Here is a 19,759-nt window from a genome sequence, read left to right on the forward strand (position 1 = left end):
ATAATGCATATATACTCTCATTAATTGAACAGATAGAATCCATCAATGTGTCTACCAGAGGCTGGAGTATTGTCATACAGCTTCATCCACAACGGAGCTGTTAATCCTCTCATTCTCACAAACTTTCAGCCCCCCTGATCTTCCAGCACGCACTGGCCCTCTTTCTGCCGAGGCAACAACTCATTTTCACTGTTTGGCTGCTTTGTGCCTATGTGTTTGTCTGGGGGAAGAGGGAGGGGGCACTGAGACTGTCATGACAGTTACGACACTTCCCCACCTCTCGTCTTTAAGAAAGCTCCAGGAACAATAAGTCAGGGGAGAAGATAGGGTGGGAAATAACACGTAACCATTTCTGAGGCAGTGCAGATTGATTTTAGGACATCCTCCCTTGCTTATGACATCATTAACTAGTTTTTGATGTGGTGGATGTAGCAGAAATCAGCCATTCGTTTTTTTTTTTTAAAGAAACCTCACCAATAAAATCAAATGGTGATTTTCAAGCACAAACTGCTACCTGATATTCAACATGATAAGGAGTTAGTTGTGTAGCTGTCTGTGTATTTCAGTTTCAGCTGTCTATAGCAGAACTGCACGATCTTCAGATGTGAAGTTATTTCATGTGGCAGTCTATTAATTATAATAACTTTTGAAATCTGCAAGGTATGTAGTCAATACTACTAAATCTAAAGCTGAAACAAACTCTCTGGCAGTTAATACTCAACACTGAGCTTTACCAACTTGGTATTAACCACAGGTTGTTGCATTGTGTTGCAGAAAATTTGCTTTTGTTCCTTGTTGGAAGATTTGCTTATTTACTTCAAGGCTGAAAGATGATTTAGTGGTATGACACACTGTAGGTTCAGGGAAAGTAAACAGCACTTTGCACTTCCTTCACTTTAGCTAGACTTCCCACTTACTTAGGTGTAAGTTACCTATTGCATAACTATATAATTATAGTTAAATCTTGGTGACAGGGATATCAACCGATAGCACAACTTCCAACTCATACCATCTCTAAGGTTCACTATTCATTATGACTGTTATGAATGAGCCGTGGTCCTTTTATACAAAAGAATTTATTAATAACAATAAAACAGTTCTTTCACACTAATCACCTCTCCTTCAAAAACAATAAATGGAATCATTACAATACAGGATTATTTTGTAAAACAAAGTAATTGTTTGACTTAAGTTACATTTCCCCCTTGTGGCTCTAAGTAAAAATGCAGCTGTAAAAATAAAAAAATTCTGTAGACTAACTCGAGTCGCGTGGTGTGCAACAAGAACATAACCACCAACACACACTTGATTTTTCTGAGTCTTCTGGTGTCTGTTCAGTAGATTTCTGTATTCATATTTCACCAACAGAGCCATCTGATGTGATGGATGTTTTTGGATCAATCGAGGCATGAACAGGTGGGTGATAACTGCATCCGAATCAGGACTCTTCTGGGTTTGTGTAGCTGACTGACCTGAGACGATGGTGGGGGGGTGAACCAGCATATATTGTTTTGCCAGTGCTGACTGGATAAGTTGTTTAATCAGTTATGATGAGCTCATCACAGCCCCAGTCCTCATAACTCCCATCAGGAAGGTACCTGCGGATGATGATGGGGATCTTTCTGCTCCTGTTGCAGGAAACAAAGAAAATTCAAAGTGAGACACTTGGAAGTACAGAGAAGCTCTAGATCACAGAATACTGACCATCTCTTTAAATAATGACAAAAAGAAAGTAAAAATGCAGTCATGGTATGATTATATAAAGCATTACTGCTCATGCAAACTGCACAATTATCACTTACTTAAGCTCTTTCATAGCTATTTGTAAGGGGTCTGTTTCTCCCTCCAGCTCTACCATGACTGGAGCGCACATCCTGTTGGAGACAAATCAGCAGATAGCAGACAAGGTGAGCTACCTTGGCAACCCACAAAATACAAGCGGAAGAATAAGTCTCTGTCCTCACTCGCAGCGCTTCCACCTCCATCATACATGGTCATAACAGAGTGAACATGGCAGGCAAGAGAGTGTAGACAAGAATCAAAGGTCAGAGGCCAGATCTGAATCCAGGACACAGTTTGTAGTTCAACACATATGAAGACACTCACGCTATCTGGAGAGCTCGTGTCCCAAGCACCCTGGCCCTCTCGTATTTAGTCATGTATGGTGTTGTGATCCTCTTCTGGTTTGCCTGCTGCCCCTCTCCTGCGGGCAGGATCTGCACATTCTCCTGGTCCTCCTGAAGAACGAGAAAAAACAAAACAAAACAGGTTTGAACTAGAAAGGACTAATAACGATGGCACTGTAAGTTACATACTAGCTAACTCTATGTTTCATCCAATTAGAAAAGCCAATTATCAAATAATTAAAAGGTTAACTTACATCTTCAACGTTTTCCAGGTCATCTAATCCCTCATCCTCCTCGGCATCATCAAAATCTCCGTCGTCGAAGCTACAAAGTTGACATCCAAACAGTTATCACAAAGAAAACGGAACCAGAATAAATGTGTAATGGACAGCTACGCTAGAGCTAACTGGCTAAACGTTAGCTAACGAGTTAGCTATAACGTTCACGTTAGCCCACGTTGTTGTGACGTTATAGCAAATAACGCACGTTAATGCAACGTGTTAAAAGCTGTGTGTACTTACTTATCTTCGTTGTCGGACATGTTTTATTTTGAAGCTCGTACGTGTGAACCCTTGGTATTATGAATTTTCAGAGACACTTATTATTGTCAATATGAGCCCACATGAACGTTCAAAACTTCCTACTTCCGGTGGATTGGTGCGTCGGGAAATGTTCCGGATGTTCAAGAAGACAGTTAGTTTTCCGTTCCGCTTGGACTGGACAAAGTGTGTAGAACGTTAAAACCAGTACTCTTTGGTCTAACGTAATAAAATAAAAAGACTGACACGGTCTGAATGTTACGTGTCAATTTATTGTTGAGTGGTGTCCATCCCTCCTGCCCCCTTAATTTGAGTTGAACAAAATAGTGACAAACTCACTTATGGTTGTTTAATGTACTGATTTTTAAGTCATCAGGAACGTGTAGGCAATTCCTCCATAACTTTAAAATGTTTTGTAATAACACAGCCAAGTGTCGGTATATAATTTCCTCACCTTTGACCCCCAAGCATGTCTTTTCAAAATTGCTGCAGTACTTTTGTATTGAACAAACTCTGACAAAAAGTTGGGACTGCAGATTGCAGCCATGAAATTATTGCATCACTTTCTTTTTTCTTTCTTTCTTTTTTTTTTTTTTTTAGCTCTTCAAGGGTTTCCAAGTTCTGCTCTCCAGTGTTTCTCATAACATTTGAGCAAAAATAATCAAAGTGATACTGATAATGGAAATAACATCTACACAGTGTGAATGTTCATTTGTTTTCAGCGATCTTACACTGATAGCAGATCACTAGCATTTCAAGAACAGTTGTTTAATCATAAAACATACAATTCTTCTCCATAGACAAGGCATAAAACTTTGCCTAATAAATATTTATTGCATACTTCAACTAATACAAGTATGCAACAGAATAAAAACAAAAACATAAATATTGATTACATGTAAGAGATGAAGCAGCTAATGAAACAGGAGAGGAGAGAAAAAGTATTAACAACACTGAATCATTTGCGCTGAGAAAACGATTCATTCATTTTGTCTTTGCTACTGAGCTGCTCTTCAACAAAGTACTAAACCATTCCATGTTATGATCTTCTTCCACTTTTCCACAACACTTTGGACATCCTTATCATGTGAATGCATAAATGAGTTTGCTGCCTGTGAGAATTCTGCAGCTGAGCGAGTACTTCAGCTCTTTTTGTCCATGGGGTTTTTGGTGCTCTCTGCTTTCTGGTGCAGCATCTTAAACATTTTGGTGGGCTTGAACTTTCCCTTTGACTTCTTTAGTTCTTGTAGTCCTTCCTTCTGGAACTCTGAGGAGAGATATCGCAGTAAGACATGGGTCACCATTTTCAAGAGAGTGAGCATTTTATAGAGTATTCATGAGTGACAGAGAATCCGAGGCTGAACTTGCTCAGCCTTCTTCAAAAGTGGAGAGACAGGAGTGACACAACAGTGTGACAAAAGGCCGGGAACTAAAAAGTAATTTTCTCACCTTTGTTCTTCATCATAGCTTCCATAAGCATATCTTCTTCTCTTTCCCTAATCAGTAAAACACAGCTGCATTTATACATTTCAAAGCAAAAGAAAAAAAAAAAAAGAATATGAAAGCACCATGTCTTGTTTCATATCCTCGTGCACCTCTGCCTGTCCTGATCCAAGCTGCTGACAACCTGGTTCCTCTGCTCGATGATGGCGACCAGCTCGTCCGTCAGCTTCCGCTCTTGACCTCGATCCTCCTGACTCCATTCACTCTCTGAATGTGAAGACAATGGTGTGCCAGATTGAACAAAACACAACACTGCACATCACTCCTTCGCACTGCATCACCACATTCAGGAAACTGCAACCAGTGAGGTTTCTGATTTCTTATTTGTTATTATCTTATGCAAAAACACACAGAACTGTTAAAACTTCTGGAAAACAAATCCATTAGAATGTCATATATATATATATATATATATATATATATATATATATATATATATATATATATATATATATATATATATATATATATATATATATATATATATATATATATATATATATATATATATATATATACTAGAAATATTGGGCCTATAAATTCTATTATTATGTAACCCCCCCAGGTTTCCCCACAGGAATGACCCTGCTCACTGAGAGAAATCATAGTCATTATTGTCAGATAGGTTTGCCAAAAAAGCGACAAAGTGATGCACACAGTAACATGCTGACCTGGTTTATTAAGGAGACATCTGAGCTCGTACTCCACATCTGCCTGTCTCTCATCTAACTCCTGCTGCTTTGTCCTGGGGAGAGGCACGATACAACACGTCGGTAAAATTAAGAAACCTCTCATCACAGAAGTCACGAAAACCTTTTGGATGCAGAGTAAACTACCATTAAAAAGAATGGCACATACAAATCATTACCAGAGCAAAATCATTGTCCTGGTCTAAACTACTTACAGGTAAACCAGCTCTGTGTCTCTGCGTACTAGACTGTGTCTCTCTTGGATAAGAGAGAACCACTCCATCAGCATTTGTTCCTCCTCTGTATCTGAAATAAAAAAAGAGGGGGCAGAGATATAAACATCCCTATCCCACAGTTAGTATTCATGTGCAGTGCATTCACAGAAACAGTGATTTTGTGCCTGGATCTAGAACCAGCGGGAACGACTCAGTGAACCATTCTTGCAGTCTCTCAGATTCCTCTCCAGTTCGACTCCTCTTTGTTCCAGAGCCTGCAGATGTTTATCCACTTCTCTCAGCTCCACCTGCAGGTTTTCTGCAGAAACATTTTGGTCTGTCTGCACCTGTCAAGCAACATGTAAGACTGAAACTCGAACACATCATTTCTGCAAAAGCATGTATAAAGTAAGGCCAGGACAATTTACATGTGGTCTGTAATGACTGGACTGGCGATGATCACTGTGTTTAAAACGTAACAATGCATCTAATCCTTCTGTCAAGGTGATAACATGGAGGTAAACCTAAAAGTCATTCAGATTTTTGCCTTTTGGGCAAATGTGTCAATATGCATTTAGAACCATAAACATGAACTGAGTCATCTTCTTTGTTTGTTGCCTTTTGACCTTGATATCCAGCACTACCTTTCTCTTGATGAGAGGGAAGCCATGTCCGGGGGCAGGGCCCCGTTGAGAGGATGGAAGGTCCTGAAAAGTCTTTGATTTGGGCATCGCAGGTTTTTGGTCAGAAGGGTTCACTTGGCAGGCCAGCTGAAAATGACATATAAGGCAGTGAATACCATATGATACATGATTGTTAAAGTTAGTGAAGGGCAGGCACTGATGTGAAACCTGCCTAACCTGTTTACATAGCATTACCATCCCATAAAAACATTCTTGTCAGAGGAGGCGGGTGTTATGCTTATGAGTCTGTGACTGCGATAGAAAAAATCATGTTAGATTTCACTTGTAAAAGTTAGCTATTATCTTTAGTCATACCTTACTCTGACATGATGTGACCTGATCACATTCGTTTGTCTCTGTGGTGTCATCAGGCAGAGGGTGGGCGGATGTGATGGCTGGCACAGAGAGGCTCCTGGGTAAAGTGTGACCCTGTGCTTCATCTGCTGTGGCATGAGGCCCTGCAGTCACATCTGATTGTGAACCTTCTGCGTTTCCAGTTTCATCCAAATCTGATTGATCAACTTGACAAGCATCTCCAACTGGTTCACCTGAAGCAGCCACTGGGTTAGTAACTCCACTCAGATGGCTACTGTTCCCTGAGCAGTTAGCTGACACTGAGGCCTGAGTTTGGTCTGCAGGCTCGGGTTTAGCGTCCTCATCCACATCTTCTCCAAATGGATTAGGAGCAGGCACTTTGGGTGTGTAGCCTAACCTCCGCAGGTTAGAGACAGACTTGGATCGAGGAGTGGGTACTGGAGCTGGAGCGGGAGGCAGCTGTGTCCATGGTCCAGGATGGATGATGGTCAACCATGGATGGTTGGTTTTCACTTTAGGGCTACCACTTTTTGGGCTGGTGCTACGAGGCAGAAAGACAAGAGATGCTTTAAGGGATGACTCAAATGAGGAAGAACTTTTGAGGAATAGAGTAATGTATTATATTATCATAATGGGACGTGGAACGCTGTCTTCTGTTGCTCTGCATGTCTTGTGAATGCTTATTTTGTGGCTCTTGCTTCATGATGTCTTGCTGTTTGCTTTCTTTAAATATTAACTTTTGAAAATGACTTTTGATTCAGTACTCTTTCTATAAAGCCTTTTAATACGAGTTTAAGATTTTGTCAAACATTAAACATTATTTGTTGTAATTGGATTTATGTTTAAACAATTGTTCTGATTATTGCCAATATTTCATTCATTTGTAGCTGTGAGTTGCAGATGTAAAACGAGTAAAAGAAAGACACGACATATTCAAGAGAAGGGCAGGAGACAGCTTGAGGTTTGTGACAAAGGTAAGCAGAGAACAGACTTGTTCTGCACACTTACATGTGAGGTGAGCGGGGTGAACATTTATTTTGGTTGGATGAACTGCCTGTGCAGAGAAAGAGAGAGGAAAACACAAATGGCTTCACAGAGAAGAGAAGGACATTAAATCAATATACATGCAGTAGACAGAAATAAATGACTAACAATAAAATATAGCATCCATTTACCTGCTGCAGGGGAGCTGCTCATTGTCTGGGAAGTTTTGGTCCTGGGTGCAGGAACAGGGACGAGCGTTCGCCTGGGTGCTGGAACCGGCCGACTACTTCCTTCGGTCACCTGTGCACAAGCTGAGGAGCGCTCAGAGGGCTCTTGAATCTTTCTTCCTTCCTGCTGTATCTTACTGTCTGTCAGAATGACTGCAGGTCCAACTTTCCCAGCTCCTTCAAAGGTCCCCCCTTTAACACTGGCTGGTGGGAGATGAGGAGGCGGTGGCTTCTTTTCTTGGCTCTTCCATCCAACAGTGCAGTCTCTGTTTTCTCTGTCTTTCTCCTCTCTGCTCCTCTCCTGCCTTTCTTTCCTCTTTGTCTCTGCTGTTTTACAAACCAGTCTGTCCTGTGGCTCTATTTTCTTAGTGTAATGAGGGACGCTGGCGATAGCCAATCCACCCTGAGAAAAATAACCAGCCTGAAGCGAACATTTGGGCCGATTCTCAGCAGATCCACTCTGCTGACTGAGGTCAGGACTTTTACTGTCTGTTGCGTGGTGAGTGCAGATCAAGGAGCCGGCATCACTTCCCTGTGTGTAAGACCCTGGTAGAAGAGTGCTGTGGCACACCGTGCACCTGAAAGACAAACATGAAATATGTTGCTGTAAAACATCCTTAACACATATTAACAGAGAAACCATAATCCCACTACTCTCCTGTACTGCTGTTTAAAAAACAGTCCTCTTCTCAGGCTGTTTGGCCAACTCAGATACAGATTCCTGCAGCTATAATCAAATAATCATAGTAGGGACATCAAATACCACCAGAGTGGTCACTTGAAACGCATTTGAAATACATTCTTATGTGTGAACAGCAGTCTGTCTCAATCAGAGCGACTCACAGTCTAGCTGGATATCTGGACCCTAAGGAGACAAGGAGACAAACCAGCTGCTGTTACCTTGTAAAGAGTGTTGTTACCTGAAACAGCGGAGATGGTAGATCTTTCCCTCAATCAAATGTCTCTGTATGAGGTGGACAGGCTTAAAACACAGACAGCACACTGTTCGTGGCCGTGCGTTGGACAAACGATCTTCTCTGCTGGTTTCGAGATCAGCCGAGCTCTGAAAAGAGAAAAACCAGCGACACAGCCTGTTAACCCAGCAGCAAAGAGCACGAGAAAACAGGTGTGTTGACCTTGGGAGCACATGTGCTTCAACTGTGAGCAATTACCTTATGGCGTTTCAGACCATCACGAGTTTTACTCTTTGTGCGATTGTTTAAGACAGCGACATGTGATGACCTCAAACTGGCAAGACCTGCTGCAAAGTCAAGAGAAGACATGCAAACGGAAAACTTTAAGATGGAAATGTGCTGTCTTGCTTTGAGTAGAGGAGGGGTGTGGACCCGAAATACCGCTAATAAAGCAAGTGAAAAAACAGAGGTGCCACTTAAAGCTAATTCCTCGTGGGGCATGAATTTGCATATCTTGTTAAGGGCCTGAAACAACAAAGATATAATCCCAATAGCCTGTCAGGTGGCTTCAGTGATCGTGCACCTTCATAAAGTGCCTCTGAGCAAGACAATAAGCCTCTGCTTACGGATTTTCTGCAACTACCCACAAATAAAAGCACATTCTGAAGAGCAGAAGAGACACACCATAAGACTTCCTGTTGAAGAAGTAGTAGAACTGGGAAACGTAGGTGATGACGCTCAAAAAGTCCGGTGCCTTGCTCGAAACCATGTCGTTTGGGTCCAGCAACGCAGGGATGCCCAGCTTCATCTCTGCGATCCCAAAGGCCTACAGAGCAGGGCAGATAAACAGTCTATGAATGAAGTTAGGAAAGGGAGTTGCCTGAATACAGATTACCCAGAAGGTTTCTTTTCAGTCTCTTGTGTAAGTAATGGTAAACAAACACTAACCACAACGCTGACAGAGACAAGCTTGCATTTTGGCTTGTCTGAAAACACAAGAGGAAGTGACTCACCAGTTTGTTATTTTGATAAGCATTGTCTTTGGAGAGGGAGCTGAAATCTCTGGAGCGAGGGCGGGAAAATAGAGAGATTTATTAAGTGATGATGAAAGGAGGCAAATCACAAAAACAACAGGTGAATGGTAGCTAACCAGATGCTCCACACACATAAAGCACTGCACAATGCAGATCAAAATCAAAGATCAGATGAGACAATTGAGGCTCATTCACTGTATGTAAGAGGTAAAAACAAACCAACTAATCCCATTAAACTGGACAAGAAAAGGTTAAGCAGAGAGACAGAGAGGGATTAAGCAAAGGAGAGCAGATTAGTCCAAGACACAGTGTGCAGGTCCTGCTCTGCTCCAGATTAGACAGCACGTTAGTCAGTCTGGAGCAGGCCCAGTCAAGAGGACAATGAAATCTCAGCACAGGACCCCGGAAGCAGACAGGACAATGTGTTCATAATGTTAGAAATGGCTTTGTCATGCACCTGCAGATTAGGCCAGGGCCACTATATAAATCATGCACCTCACTGTCCTTGTTTGGCTGAGCATGACTTTGCACAGCCAGCACAATTCTATGAAACTACTGGTGTACTTACATCAAGTCAGGTCGATGCTTGTGGATGATGGCACAGAAGGCAAGTCCATCTCTGAATGAGGTTGACATGTTCTTTATTTCCACATTGGGGTAATAAGCGCATGAGACGCGGCACCACTCTCGTAAAGCCGTCGGTGATGCCATTTCTTTGACATGTGGGCTGGGTAAACATGGCACTTCATGAGTTAGAGGAGATCAAACAAAAAAATCTGCCCAGGTTTGGCTCTGTAGAGGAAACAGGAAACGAATACTTTTGCAACAACCTTTTTTTTTTCGTTTCTCAGAAAACCTGCGGCCAAACTTGTGAATCGAGTTGGTGAAGCAGCAGGAAGGAAGTTTTTCCCCTGTCATGGTGCTTTGTCAAGTCAAAACGGAGGTGTCTGCGCATGTAAAGCTGTATAACATTGCTTCAGTGTCTCCAGCCACAACTTAACTCTCAAACGGTGTCCCTCACTCACGGCTGCACAGCCCCACCGTTCACCACAAACCACCAACGACCTTCTCAATAAAGTGAACTCTCGTCCAAACGTCTGCAGCGTCCCGATGATTCATGGTCGATTTGATAGAAGGGGTGTAAATTAAAATCAAATCCCGTTACTTGCCGCAGTCCACCTTATTGTACTCCACTCTTAGTGAAAAGCACAATAGCTGCCGCTGGGGGGAGACACAGAGCTGCTGCTCCTCTATAATTAGGAAAGGGAGGTTTCTGGTTACAAGTTTATTTCGCGGATGCAGACTTGCCAGACTTTTTCTCTGCACTGCATCACAGTCAAACATAACAAATGATTTTCTTTAATAGAAACTTGGTAATGCATTAAAGCTTAATTAAAACTGGGCTTTAGCTCATTTTAATCATTCCTCCCAGTTCGTGCCATTTTTGATCAATTGACAGATGTCCTGGTTTAAGAAATACAACCTTTTATGTGAGCGTATTCAGTTTAAGGCTACAAAATTAACTTTGACTGAATGGACAGTACAACCACTTTTAAGTTATCAGTAAAGTCAGCCATTGTTTAAAGGTGTATTTCCGGTCAAATCAGTTAAATAAACCAGTTAAATAAGATATAGCAGCGTTAATCTTTCGAGACATGAAAAAAAATGGAGCGAAAATGCGACCTGTTTAGTGATCAAATGTTATAAAACTATCACAGAGAGTGCTCTATTTCTATTTGTCCTTGGAGATATATGATGGTGACCACAAAAATCAAGCGGTCTGTTTTAATTTTGAAGATATTTTACTTCCGGTGAGGTTGTGTCTTCTCACTTGACGCACCCCCTCATTATAGAAATTGATGTGCTCGAATGGTTATTCCCATTACGTTTACGCTTTGTAATCTGTAATTTGTGGCTAAAATTCAATAGAGAATCATGTTTTCATGGACACTTGTGTTGATTTTGTATTTTAAATGGACAAAATAATTAGGATTAATCAGACATTAGTCTAAAATAGAATAACAACAATGTTTGATTATTATCACTATCATTTAGTGTACACCGGTGAGAGATTTCTTAATTTCGAATAATACATGTATAGTAAAAACATGTGAGACATACAAATAAGGCAGAGAGTTTACATACTGCATATAGGTAACGTTATTATACACCAACGTCCAAACAACAACAACAACAACAACAACAACAACAACAACAACAACAACAACAACAACAACAACCAAACATTATGTCTTTGATTTGTAATTCTATCCACTCTAGTTCTGTGTCTCTCCTGCCTCTACGTACCAGTGTGCACTCTCGCGAGACCCATACAACACATAAATCTCGCAGTGATGGCTGCGCCGCCCGATGCGGAGAGTTTGGAGTCTCGTATCAGTGAGTATTTCAAACTTATTCTACCGAGGCAATTCCGCTTGGAGACCTGGACACTCACAAGTCATTATCTGTGAGTTGTTGTCGATGAGATGACAGCTCACCACAGCAGCGCGTGTCCGAGCAGAGGGGACTTTGAGACCCTGCCATCACATCCAGGATGCTAACGTAGCTCCGGAGCTGCTGTGCTTGCCAGCTGTCAACACACAACACAGACAGGCGTAGCGTTAGCTTTACGGCACGATAGCTCGACGAGGAAACGCTGGTGGGCGACAAGATCAAGGGCCCCCCCATTCCTAGTCACGGAGTTTGGATTATGGTGTCGGCAATGCTATGGCCTCGTAAGAAAGTTCTAGACGAGGCTGTGACACAGTGCGACTACCGACAGCAAGCTAGCTAACGTGACAGTTAGCGCGTGCCCTGTGCACGGTGGCATGCTGGCGTTCTGTGGCAGAGACTTCATGAATTTTAATCATGGAGGCATCGAGGAAGCCTTTAGCTTTCTTAGGTGTTTTTTTACGCAACATTTCTAATGTCAAAGATACTTAGGGTATGAACATTGCTGCTCACATTCAGTATTAAATATAAAAGGGACAGTTACTGACACAGACTGAATGATAAGCAATGATCGACCAGGTAGAGCTGTTCACTGTCACTGAATAATCTCAGAAAGATAAATAATCTTATAGTAATGTTACCTTTAATAGCAATGCAACCTGTGTAATTTAATATCATGGCATTGCTGTAACCAAAATCTCAGAGATATTTATTCTAATTTCAGAGTAGCAGTATTGTGATATATTGATATAACGCAGTAAAGTTGAAGTAACTGTCACCTGTGTCATCTGACACCCCATTTGCTCACATTTCAGACAGAGCCACAAACCCACTGAACAGAGACACGGACTGGAGCAGCATCCACGCCTTCTGTGACCAGCTCAACAATGATTTGGAGGGGTAAGAAGACTGCCTTTTGTGCTTCATGCCTCAATTATGGTCTAGTTGATGCTGATTCAGGTTTAGAAATCCCAGAGACGCCATCTGTGGTAGTGGCCATCTTTTCTAGCAAAGAACGCCTTTGTATGTATTGGCATTGTATGGTTGATGTTGGGCTTAGAGATGCACCGATCCATTTCTGACTCAGATAGATGGATCGTGTTTTTGTGACATTGAGACAGATCTTGGGGCCAGCCAGTTCCGTTCAATTCTGCATCTACATGCCTGTTTGCACTTAACATTTACACAGAATTTGAAATCCTAGTTATTTTTAGAGTGTTTACCGTTACCGGTTTATACTACTTGTATGAATTGTGGTTTAATTTATCAAGTGTGATCATACTAGTTTAATGTTCGCATTTTGTTCTTATTTGATGCAGTTGTATTTTATACTGGTATTTTAATTTCTGACCAATTTATTGCTGCATTTCAAAGGTTTACACTTGTATTTGCTGTTAATTTAGATGTTTTTAATTCCAAGCATGATTATTTACTATTTGTAAACTATTTACAGCACACTTTACCACACTTGCATTTGCCCATATGCCGTCCACTGCTGCATGCAGTGCTCTGGACACTGCAGTAATTTTCTGACTTGTGTTCCAGACCTCAGCTGGCCACCAGGCTCCTGGCCCACAAGATCCAGTCTCCACAGGAGTGGGAGGCCATGCAGGCCCTGCTGGTGAGTTTACATCTGAAGGAGGATCTGTTGTAAGCTGCCCCTGCACTGATGACCCTGGTTTTATTTTCTACCCCACTAATTGTACAGGATATATATGTTTGTTTACACTTGTACATTTTCTAATTTAAAGATGTTTTACTGCTATAAAGTTACAACTCTTCACACATCAAACCCTAAATCAGATGTAATAAATTCTGTTAGTCTATGTCCTCAAACTTACATCCACCTTGACTGTTTGTCTAAACATGTATTGAATAGTTTGAAGTGGCTTGTCTTTTACAGCATGATGTTGTTGATTGTTGTTTTTCTAGGTTCTGGAGACGTGTATGAAAAACTGTGGGAAAAGGTTTCACAGTGAAGTGGGAAAGTTCCGTTTTCTCAATGAACTCATCAAAGTAGTTTCTCCAAAGGTGAGATTTTCAGAGCGTCTCTGTGTGCATAATTGTTTTTCAGACATGTCTGTTATGTGTAAATAACATGATTATTGTCCTCGATCCCCCCCACTCAGTATCTGGGCTCACGATCACCAGAGCCAGTGAAAAAGAAGGTTTTGGAGTTGATCTATAGCTGGACTTTGGGATTGCCTGATGAGGCCAAGATCTCGGATGCCTATCAGATGCTGAAGAAACAAGGTAAGAGGCTGATCTGCCACCACATGAAAGGAAAATATAACTTCTCAAGTTGTCACAAGGCACTAAAAGTCAGAGGCCATGTTTGAGATTGCTGCATCATGCTGACCTCCCCAAATATATAGCAGGGACACTAAAGCCGTTTTCTCACATAAACTCCAAACACTGACCATAGAGTCAGGTCCAGACAATGCTCAGAGTTGCTCTTTCACACACGGAGCACATTTGTCCGTGTCAGACACACTCTCACTTACCGGAAATGCTTTGTTTGGATTATGCGCGGGGTGGAGCCTGGGTTGAGAGTGCAGGAGGAGGAGGTCTCATCTGTAATGATGACGGATTTTGTGTTGTATCAGTAATGCATGTATTTGGGTGTACTGACAATGTCAGCGAAAGACTGGAAAGCAATATACAGGCAATCAGAAAAGAGCATGAAACAGCTACAGTCTGCACTGTCATCAGCACACCCACTCACTGGCTGTGGAGCAGGGCAGCAGTGCGTACACTGAAGGACAGTGAGTAAATACACTTTGAGGGATCGCTCCCGCAGTGAAAACAGTATTGCCAAATCTAGTATATACCGTCACACCACCCAACCCTAGTGAGGGCTAAACAACTAGTAACCACGGTGATAAGTAATGATCAGATGCATTTCAATCTTGTTCTTGTTCACACTGTGTTTGTTAATCAGGTATTATTAAACAAGACCCAGAGCTGCCACCTGACAAACTGCTGAACCTTCCTCCACCCAGACCCAAGAATGCCATTTTTGAGGATGAGGAGAAGTCAAAAGTAAGAAAACAATCAGTTCTTTGAAGAGATGCTTTCCAGCATGAGAATAAATGTGACCTGAACCGTTTTCTCACTGACTGAGCGTGCGACATGATCGTGCTTGTCTCTCTTTTGGGATTTATGAACGTGGTCACTCATTTTCTCCTTTGTGAACTCGGTCTGCTTTGTCAGATGTTGTCTCGCCTGTTGAACAGCTCGCACCCTGAGGACCTTAAAGCTGCCAACAAACTCATCAAGGAAATGGTCCAAGAGGTAAACCTCTTTCTCTCTCCTCCTTCTTTTTCTAAATCGCAATTTTCTGTTGTACATTAACTGCACCATAGTCCTGTGTGTGATTTTAAGGAAAGGGGTAAAATACCAGAGTGCTGTCCTCACAGCAGGAACATTATCTGAATGAGGAAATGGCTCGGTTGCACTGTGGGGTTTTGTGTGTCACTGGCAGAGTGATTCAGCAGGAATCCAGAGTAAATTTGTCCTAATTTCAGGGGCTTCAGAGCTGCTCTTTGCTTTTAAACCCAAACTCTTCTTATGGCCTCTCCCTGACCTTGCTGTAGTTATTTGGCTGTGTTGTTGTGTCTCTGTTGCGTGTTTTCGCCGCTTGCTTCATGTATGATCATCTCATACATGCGCATGTGCTTGTGGTCGCACCCCGTTGTAGGATCAGAAGCGAGCAGAGAAAGTGTCGAAGCGGGTGAACGCCATTCAGGAGGTGAAGGAGAGCGTCACTCTGCTGACTCAGCTTCTGCAGGACTACGACAGCACCGGCAGCAATCAGAGCAATGCTGAGCTCATACAGGTGAGCTGAAAGAGAGCTGTAAAATAGTGCTAAACCAGACAGAAAGTGGGTTTCGGGTATTTATGGTGTGTTTTGTGTGGTCAGGATCTGTACCAGCGCTGCGAGAAAATGAGACCTACACTGTTCAGACTGGCAAGTGATACAGAGGACAACGACGAGGCTCTGGGTGAGCGTTAGTTCTATACATCCAAATGTCACGTAAATTGATAAAAAGATAAAAAGGTTCTTTGCTGCAGAAGTGTTTTTTTCTCTATTAATCCTCATCAGGACATCCCACAATTCATTGTGTCATTCAGCTATTCAAGTGTTTTTCTTTCCTCCGCTGTAGAAGCGTCCAGCAGGACACTGAACTCAGGCTTCCTTGTTCTATCACAGCTGTGCCTGATAGGACAGCACAGAGACACGGCCAAAATATGAATACAGGAAACACTGGAGCTAATAACTGAAAGCTGATGCCAGTCGGTGTTAAATCATTGTTCCCGCACAGCGCACTGCTCCTCACGTCCTGAGACATCAGTTCAGACTGATCAACACTGAAAACAATAAGGAGCATTTTCTCATGTCTTTCCACAGCGGAGATCCTGCAGGCCAACGACAGCCTGACTCACGTCATCAACCTGTATAAACAACAGGTGAAGGGGGAGATCATAAACGGCAACAACGCAGTGAACACGCAGAAACAGGGTGAGGCACCGAGCACAGAAATGCGTCTTTTAGAATTGGCAGTCTACAGAAAGCTTCATTCAGCAGTTGCTGGGTTTTTTTTGTCTTCCTTTCTCTCAGGGGGAGGGACGGCGTTATTAGATCTGTCTGGATTGGACACATCGCCACAGTCGCCTCCGTCCTTCCCAGAGTTTCCCACTCCGACAGACAGCCTCAACGCTGCCACGCAAGAGATGGGCATCAGTCTCCTCGACGACGAGCTCATGTCACTCGGTAACAGCGTGTGGAACACCTCACTCACACACCTCATGAAGTGCAGCTCGGGTTTAAAATGAAGGGAAAGAAAACTCTGAACACTCTTTGTGCGTCCCGTAGGTTTAAGTGAAGGAACACACACCTCCAACCCTCCCTCACAGCCTGAGGACTCCACAGCCTGGGACTCCTTCCAGGTGAGCAGAGGGAGGATTCGTTTGTGTCCACTGTGATGGTCTTGTGACAGTTTGTATGATTTAGACTAAAGAGTTTTTTTATTAATTATTAATTGATGTTAACGGGCGTCATTACTCCTGATGCTGCTCCAGTGCATTCAGTGACTCATCTGTACTGCTATTCTCCTCTCACGGTCTGTTTCCAGTCCTCTGACAGCATAGATGCAGACATCCCAGCAGCACCCAGTCTCCTCCTGAGTCCGGACCCACCCTCCCACTCTCAGCCCCTTTCGTCTGGCTCCACCCCCGGGAACTCGGCCCTGGATGAGCTGGACCTGCTAGGAAAGACGCTGCTGCAGCAGTCCCTGCCTCCAGAGGGCCTGCAGGTCAAATGGTATTTAAATAGCACTGCTAACGCTGTGGGAAATGGTGTCAAGACAGCCCTAAAATGTTCCAGGTTTTACTTTGACATGCATGTTTGTTCATTTTTCTGCTTTTAGGGACAAGCAGCAGTGCAAACCAACTCTGAGGGATCTCCAGAGCAAGTCTGGGTCCAACGTTGCCCCGAACCCCATCCCAGCCTTCTCTGCTGAGCCTCCTGCACCTCTCAACTGTCAGCCCAGCCTTGGAGCGACGTTGCTGGACATGTCCCCAACTCGCACCGAGACTCCTCCTCCAGACATCACCCTGACTGATGTTTTTGTACCGCTAGAATCCATTAAGCCCAGTAAGAGAACTGGATGGCTTTATTCCTCTGTCCACCCGGGAGTACAGATATACGATTGGCTCTCACTCCTCTTTCCCCGTCTTTCTGTCCTGTCCCTCTCCAGGTAGTCTGTTACCTGTGACTGTGTTTGATGGACACAGTCTGCGGGTTCTCTTTCACTTTGCTCGCGACTCACCTCCGTCTCGCCCTGATGTGCTGGTGGTGATCATCTCCATGCTGTCATCCGCTCCTGTCCCCGTCACCAACATCAGCTTCCAGACCACGGCTCCGAAGGTCAGCAAGGCCGTTATCTCCTGTTACATCGCTCTCCAGATAAGCTGTAGATACAAGCAAGGTTCATCTTGCATAGACATAAGCACTGCAGCCAATGACTCAGTAAAGACTGTTGTTTGTTTTTTCTAATCAACTGCAGTCCATGGCAGTAAAGCTGCAGCCCCCGTCAGGAACAGAGCTCCCAGCTTTCAACCCCATCCTTCCTCCTGCTGCTGTCACACAGATCCTGCTGCTGGCAAACCCAAACAAGGTGAGATGAGATTTTGAACTGATTAGACGATAAACAAAAAGCATTCCTTTGCCTTTTGACTTAAAGTACTCGAGCAGGACAGTAACCACCAATGTTATTTCACTTTCACTGCTACATAAGAGCTTTAATAGCAGGATTATGTGACAGTCAGCTGACATCCACAGCAAGAAATGGAAAGTCTCTGAAAGGAAATAATCCCTGGATCAACATACCACGCCGCAGACTTTGTCGCTTTACCGTCTTCATTATTATTTCAAGCTGCAGCTCGGTTTGACACTGAGGTGCATGTTAGAAAAGTGAAAAATGAGATTAGCACAGAGGCTGTGTATCAATCCACCTCTCCCATCCTCTGTGTGTGTGTGTGTGTGTGTGTGTGTGTGTGTGTGTGTGTGTGTGTGTGTGTGTGTGTGTGTGTGTGTGTGTGTGTGTGTGTGTGTGTGTGTGTGTGTGTGTGTGTGTGTGTGTGTGTGTGTGTGTGTGTGTGTGTGTGTGTGTGTGTGTGTGTGTGTGTGTGTGTGCGCGTGTGTTCCTCAGGAGAAAGTACAGCTGCAGTACACATTAGCCTTCACCATGGGAGAGCAGGAGCACAGTGAGAGCGGCAGTCTAGAACAGTTCCCTCCTCCGGAGACGTGGGGAAACCTATAGCATTTAGAAACAACCACAACACGACAGACTCTCTGCTTTCAGACTCGGCTTCCCTCCTAAACCAACTCTTCAGCTCCATACTCTGCATAAGCCTGTTTTTCCTTTTGCGATCACACTGTACTTTCTTTGATCGGCATTGATTGGTTTCCTTGGATTACGCTCATGCTCAGTCAGTGTAATGTGCGTATGCTTTGCTTAAAAACGAATCACGTGTGTTTAGGTCTAGTCTGCTGTATGTGGCTGCTTTGAAACAAACCTGCAACTGCTTCCCCAAGGTTGTTGCAGTCTTGTCATCTTGTGTTTAACAGACGGAGCTACGAAGGAAGTAAACTACATCATATATGTACATATTTGATCATTTGGTGTGCTTGATTTTTTTTTTATACTTTTCATTATGCGTTTCCTCCTTCATCCACCTAGGACACAAAGTCGGTTTAAATCCATGATCAGTTGCGTTTACCTCTGCATGCTCAGCCAACATGGAACACAATGCTTGCGAAATCCAGCACACCAATAGAGAAGGAACATAGGCATTACATAGATGCACTTTGTCTTAGTTTGCAAAACAAAGCTGTACTTAATCAACTTTTGTGGTGTCTAGTTTGTGATGAGTGACTATTGCATCTTTTCTTTGGCAAAGACTGAGTCCACATTTTGATTTGCACAGACTGTTTTTTTTCCTCATCTTGTGTGAACATCAGAGGTGTGTATCTGCCATATGTGCCTATTTTGCAATTCTAACATTTAACTTCTTGTGTTTTGATGGATTTGTGTTTTTTTCTCATGTTACGTGTGATTCACGTTGGGTCTGCAGTTTGTCTGAGACACACATCAGCTACATTATAACCTGAAATTCTTAATATATTCAAGGCATTTTCTGTAGAGTTACATTTTGAGAAATCTTTCCTTCATCTCGTTTGAAATACTGCAGCATTTATTGGGTAAAACTGAATATGAAAAACTTGAGCACATGCAAACGGAGCTGCGCCTGGGTGCACTGAGCACGGCGCGTCTCCAACATGTTCATCTTGTTGCTGCAGTCTGCGATGCATGTCCGCCATGCTGAACACTTCCTCCTCCCCGCAGGCTCTCGATCACATTCCACTGCACTAATCTGATACAACTGCTTTGTAAATACCGACGATGGCAGTTCTGTTATGGACATTTGACGTGTGCAATGTGCAGGAGCATAACACTGGTAATATATTCCTAATGGGTAATAAAGTTTTTTTTTCTTGGTGACCTGAAGGCACGT

The 19,759-nt window shown here is 43.0% G+C and overlaps 3 protein-coding genes across 4 annotated transcripts; 1 reads left to right on the plus strand and 2 right to left on the minus strand.

The window, feature by feature from the left end:
• Window positions 1-1,057: 1,057 nt before the first annotated feature.
• On the minus strand, window positions 1,058-2,790 carry polr2f (RNA polymerase II, I and III subunit F). Its single transcript, XM_070981298.1, has 5 exons — window positions 2,648-2,790; window positions 2,381-2,450; window positions 2,107-2,237; window positions 1,803-1,874; window positions 1,058-1,628 (listed from the first exon to the last, which is right to left on the minus strand). The coding sequence occupies exons 1-5, from the start codon at window positions 2,665-2,667 to the stop codon at window positions 1,538-1,540; spliced, it is 384 nt and encodes a 127-aa protein (XP_070837399.1). The 5' UTR covers window positions 2,668-2,790; the 3' UTR covers window positions 1,058-1,537.
• Window positions 2,791-3,259: 469 nt separating this feature from the next.
• LOC139342858 (MICAL-like protein 1) lies at window positions 3,260-10,398 on the minus strand. 2 transcript variants are annotated; one of them, XM_070980120.1, is made up of 15 exons: window positions 9,798-10,398; window positions 9,209-9,257; window positions 8,880-9,021; window positions 8,454-8,539; window positions 8,202-8,344; window positions 7,246-7,859; window positions 7,079-7,124; window positions 6,071-6,611; window positions 5,717-5,842; window positions 5,293-5,419; window positions 5,073-5,163; window positions 4,840-4,913; window positions 4,261-4,375; window positions 4,115-4,161; window positions 3,260-3,932 (listed from the first exon to the last, which is right to left on the minus strand). In XM_070980120.1, exons 1-15 carry the CDS (start codon window positions 9,938-9,940, stop codon window positions 3,808-3,810), a joined length of 2,469 nt encoding a protein of 822 aa, XP_070836221.1. In that variant the 5' UTR covers window positions 9,941-10,398; the 3' UTR covers window positions 3,260-3,807. The 2 variants fall into 2 exon arrangements, with proteins under 2 accessions (XP_070836221.1, XP_070836220.1); XM_070980119.1 differs by having other exon boundaries at window positions 8,454-8,542.
• Window positions 10,399-11,565: 1,167 nt separating this feature from the next.
• Window positions 11,566-19,750, plus strand: LOC139342867 (ADP-ribosylation factor-binding protein GGA1-like). Its single transcript, XM_070980130.1, has 17 exons — window positions 11,566-11,626; window positions 12,496-12,580; window positions 13,226-13,301; window positions 13,613-13,711; window positions 13,810-13,933; window positions 14,622-14,722; window positions 14,894-14,974; window positions 15,381-15,518; window positions 15,603-15,684; window positions 16,092-16,202; window positions 16,302-16,454; window positions 16,557-16,630; window positions 16,816-17,003; window positions 17,110-17,336; window positions 17,440-17,609; window positions 17,749-17,859; window positions 18,394-19,750. Exons 1-17 carry the CDS (start codon window positions 11,584-11,586, stop codon window positions 18,502-18,504), a joined length of 1,974 nt encoding a protein of 657 aa, XP_070836231.1. The 5' UTR covers window positions 11,566-11,583; the 3' UTR covers window positions 18,505-19,750.
• Window positions 19,751-19,759: the final 9 nt, after the last annotated feature.

The sequence above is a fragment of the Chaetodon trifascialis genome, chromosome 15 (genome assembly GCF_039877785.1).
Source record: "Chaetodon trifascialis isolate fChaTrf1 chromosome 15, fChaTrf1.hap1, whole genome shotgun sequence".
Lineage (NCBI taxonomy): Eukaryota > Metazoa > Chordata > Actinopteri > Chaetodontiformes > Chaetodontidae > Chaetodon > Chaetodon trifascialis.

Coding starts and splice junctions, on each gene's coding strand:
- polr2f (XM_070981298.1), bottom strand. CDS start 2,667: ATGTCCGACAACGAAGATAA. Junction 2,238..2,380: donor ACCTGGAAAACGTTGAAGAT/GTAAGTTAACCT, acceptor CTCGTTCTTCAG/GAGGACCAGGAGAATGTGCA. Junction 1,629..1,802: donor ATAGCTATGAAAGAGCTTAA/GTAAGTGATAAT, acceptor TTCCTGCAACAG/GAGCAGAAAGATCCCCATCA.
- LOC139342858 (XM_070980119.1), bottom strand. CDS start 9,940: ATGGCATCACCGACGGCTTTACGAGAGTGGTGCCGCGTCTCATGCGCT. Junction 5,420..5,716: donor TCCCTCTCATCAAGAGAAAG/GTAGTGCTGGAT, acceptor GTTGCTTGACAG/GTGCAGACAGACCAAAATGT. Junction 5,164..5,292: donor TCTGAGAGACTGCAAGAATG/GTTCACTGAGTC, acceptor TTTTTATTTCAG/ATACAGAGGAGGAACAAATG.
- LOC139342867 (XM_070980130.1), top strand. CDS start 11,584: ATGGCTGCGCCGCCCGATGCGGAGAGTTTGGAGTCTCGTATCA. Junction 14,975..15,380: donor TCAAGGAAATGGTCCAAGAG/GTAAACCTCTTT, acceptor ACCCCGTTGTAG/GATCAGAAGCGAGCAGAGAA. Junction 17,337..17,439: donor GCTAGAATCCATTAAGCCCA/GTAAGAGAACTG, acceptor GTCCCTCTCCAG/GTAGTCTGTTACCTGTGACT.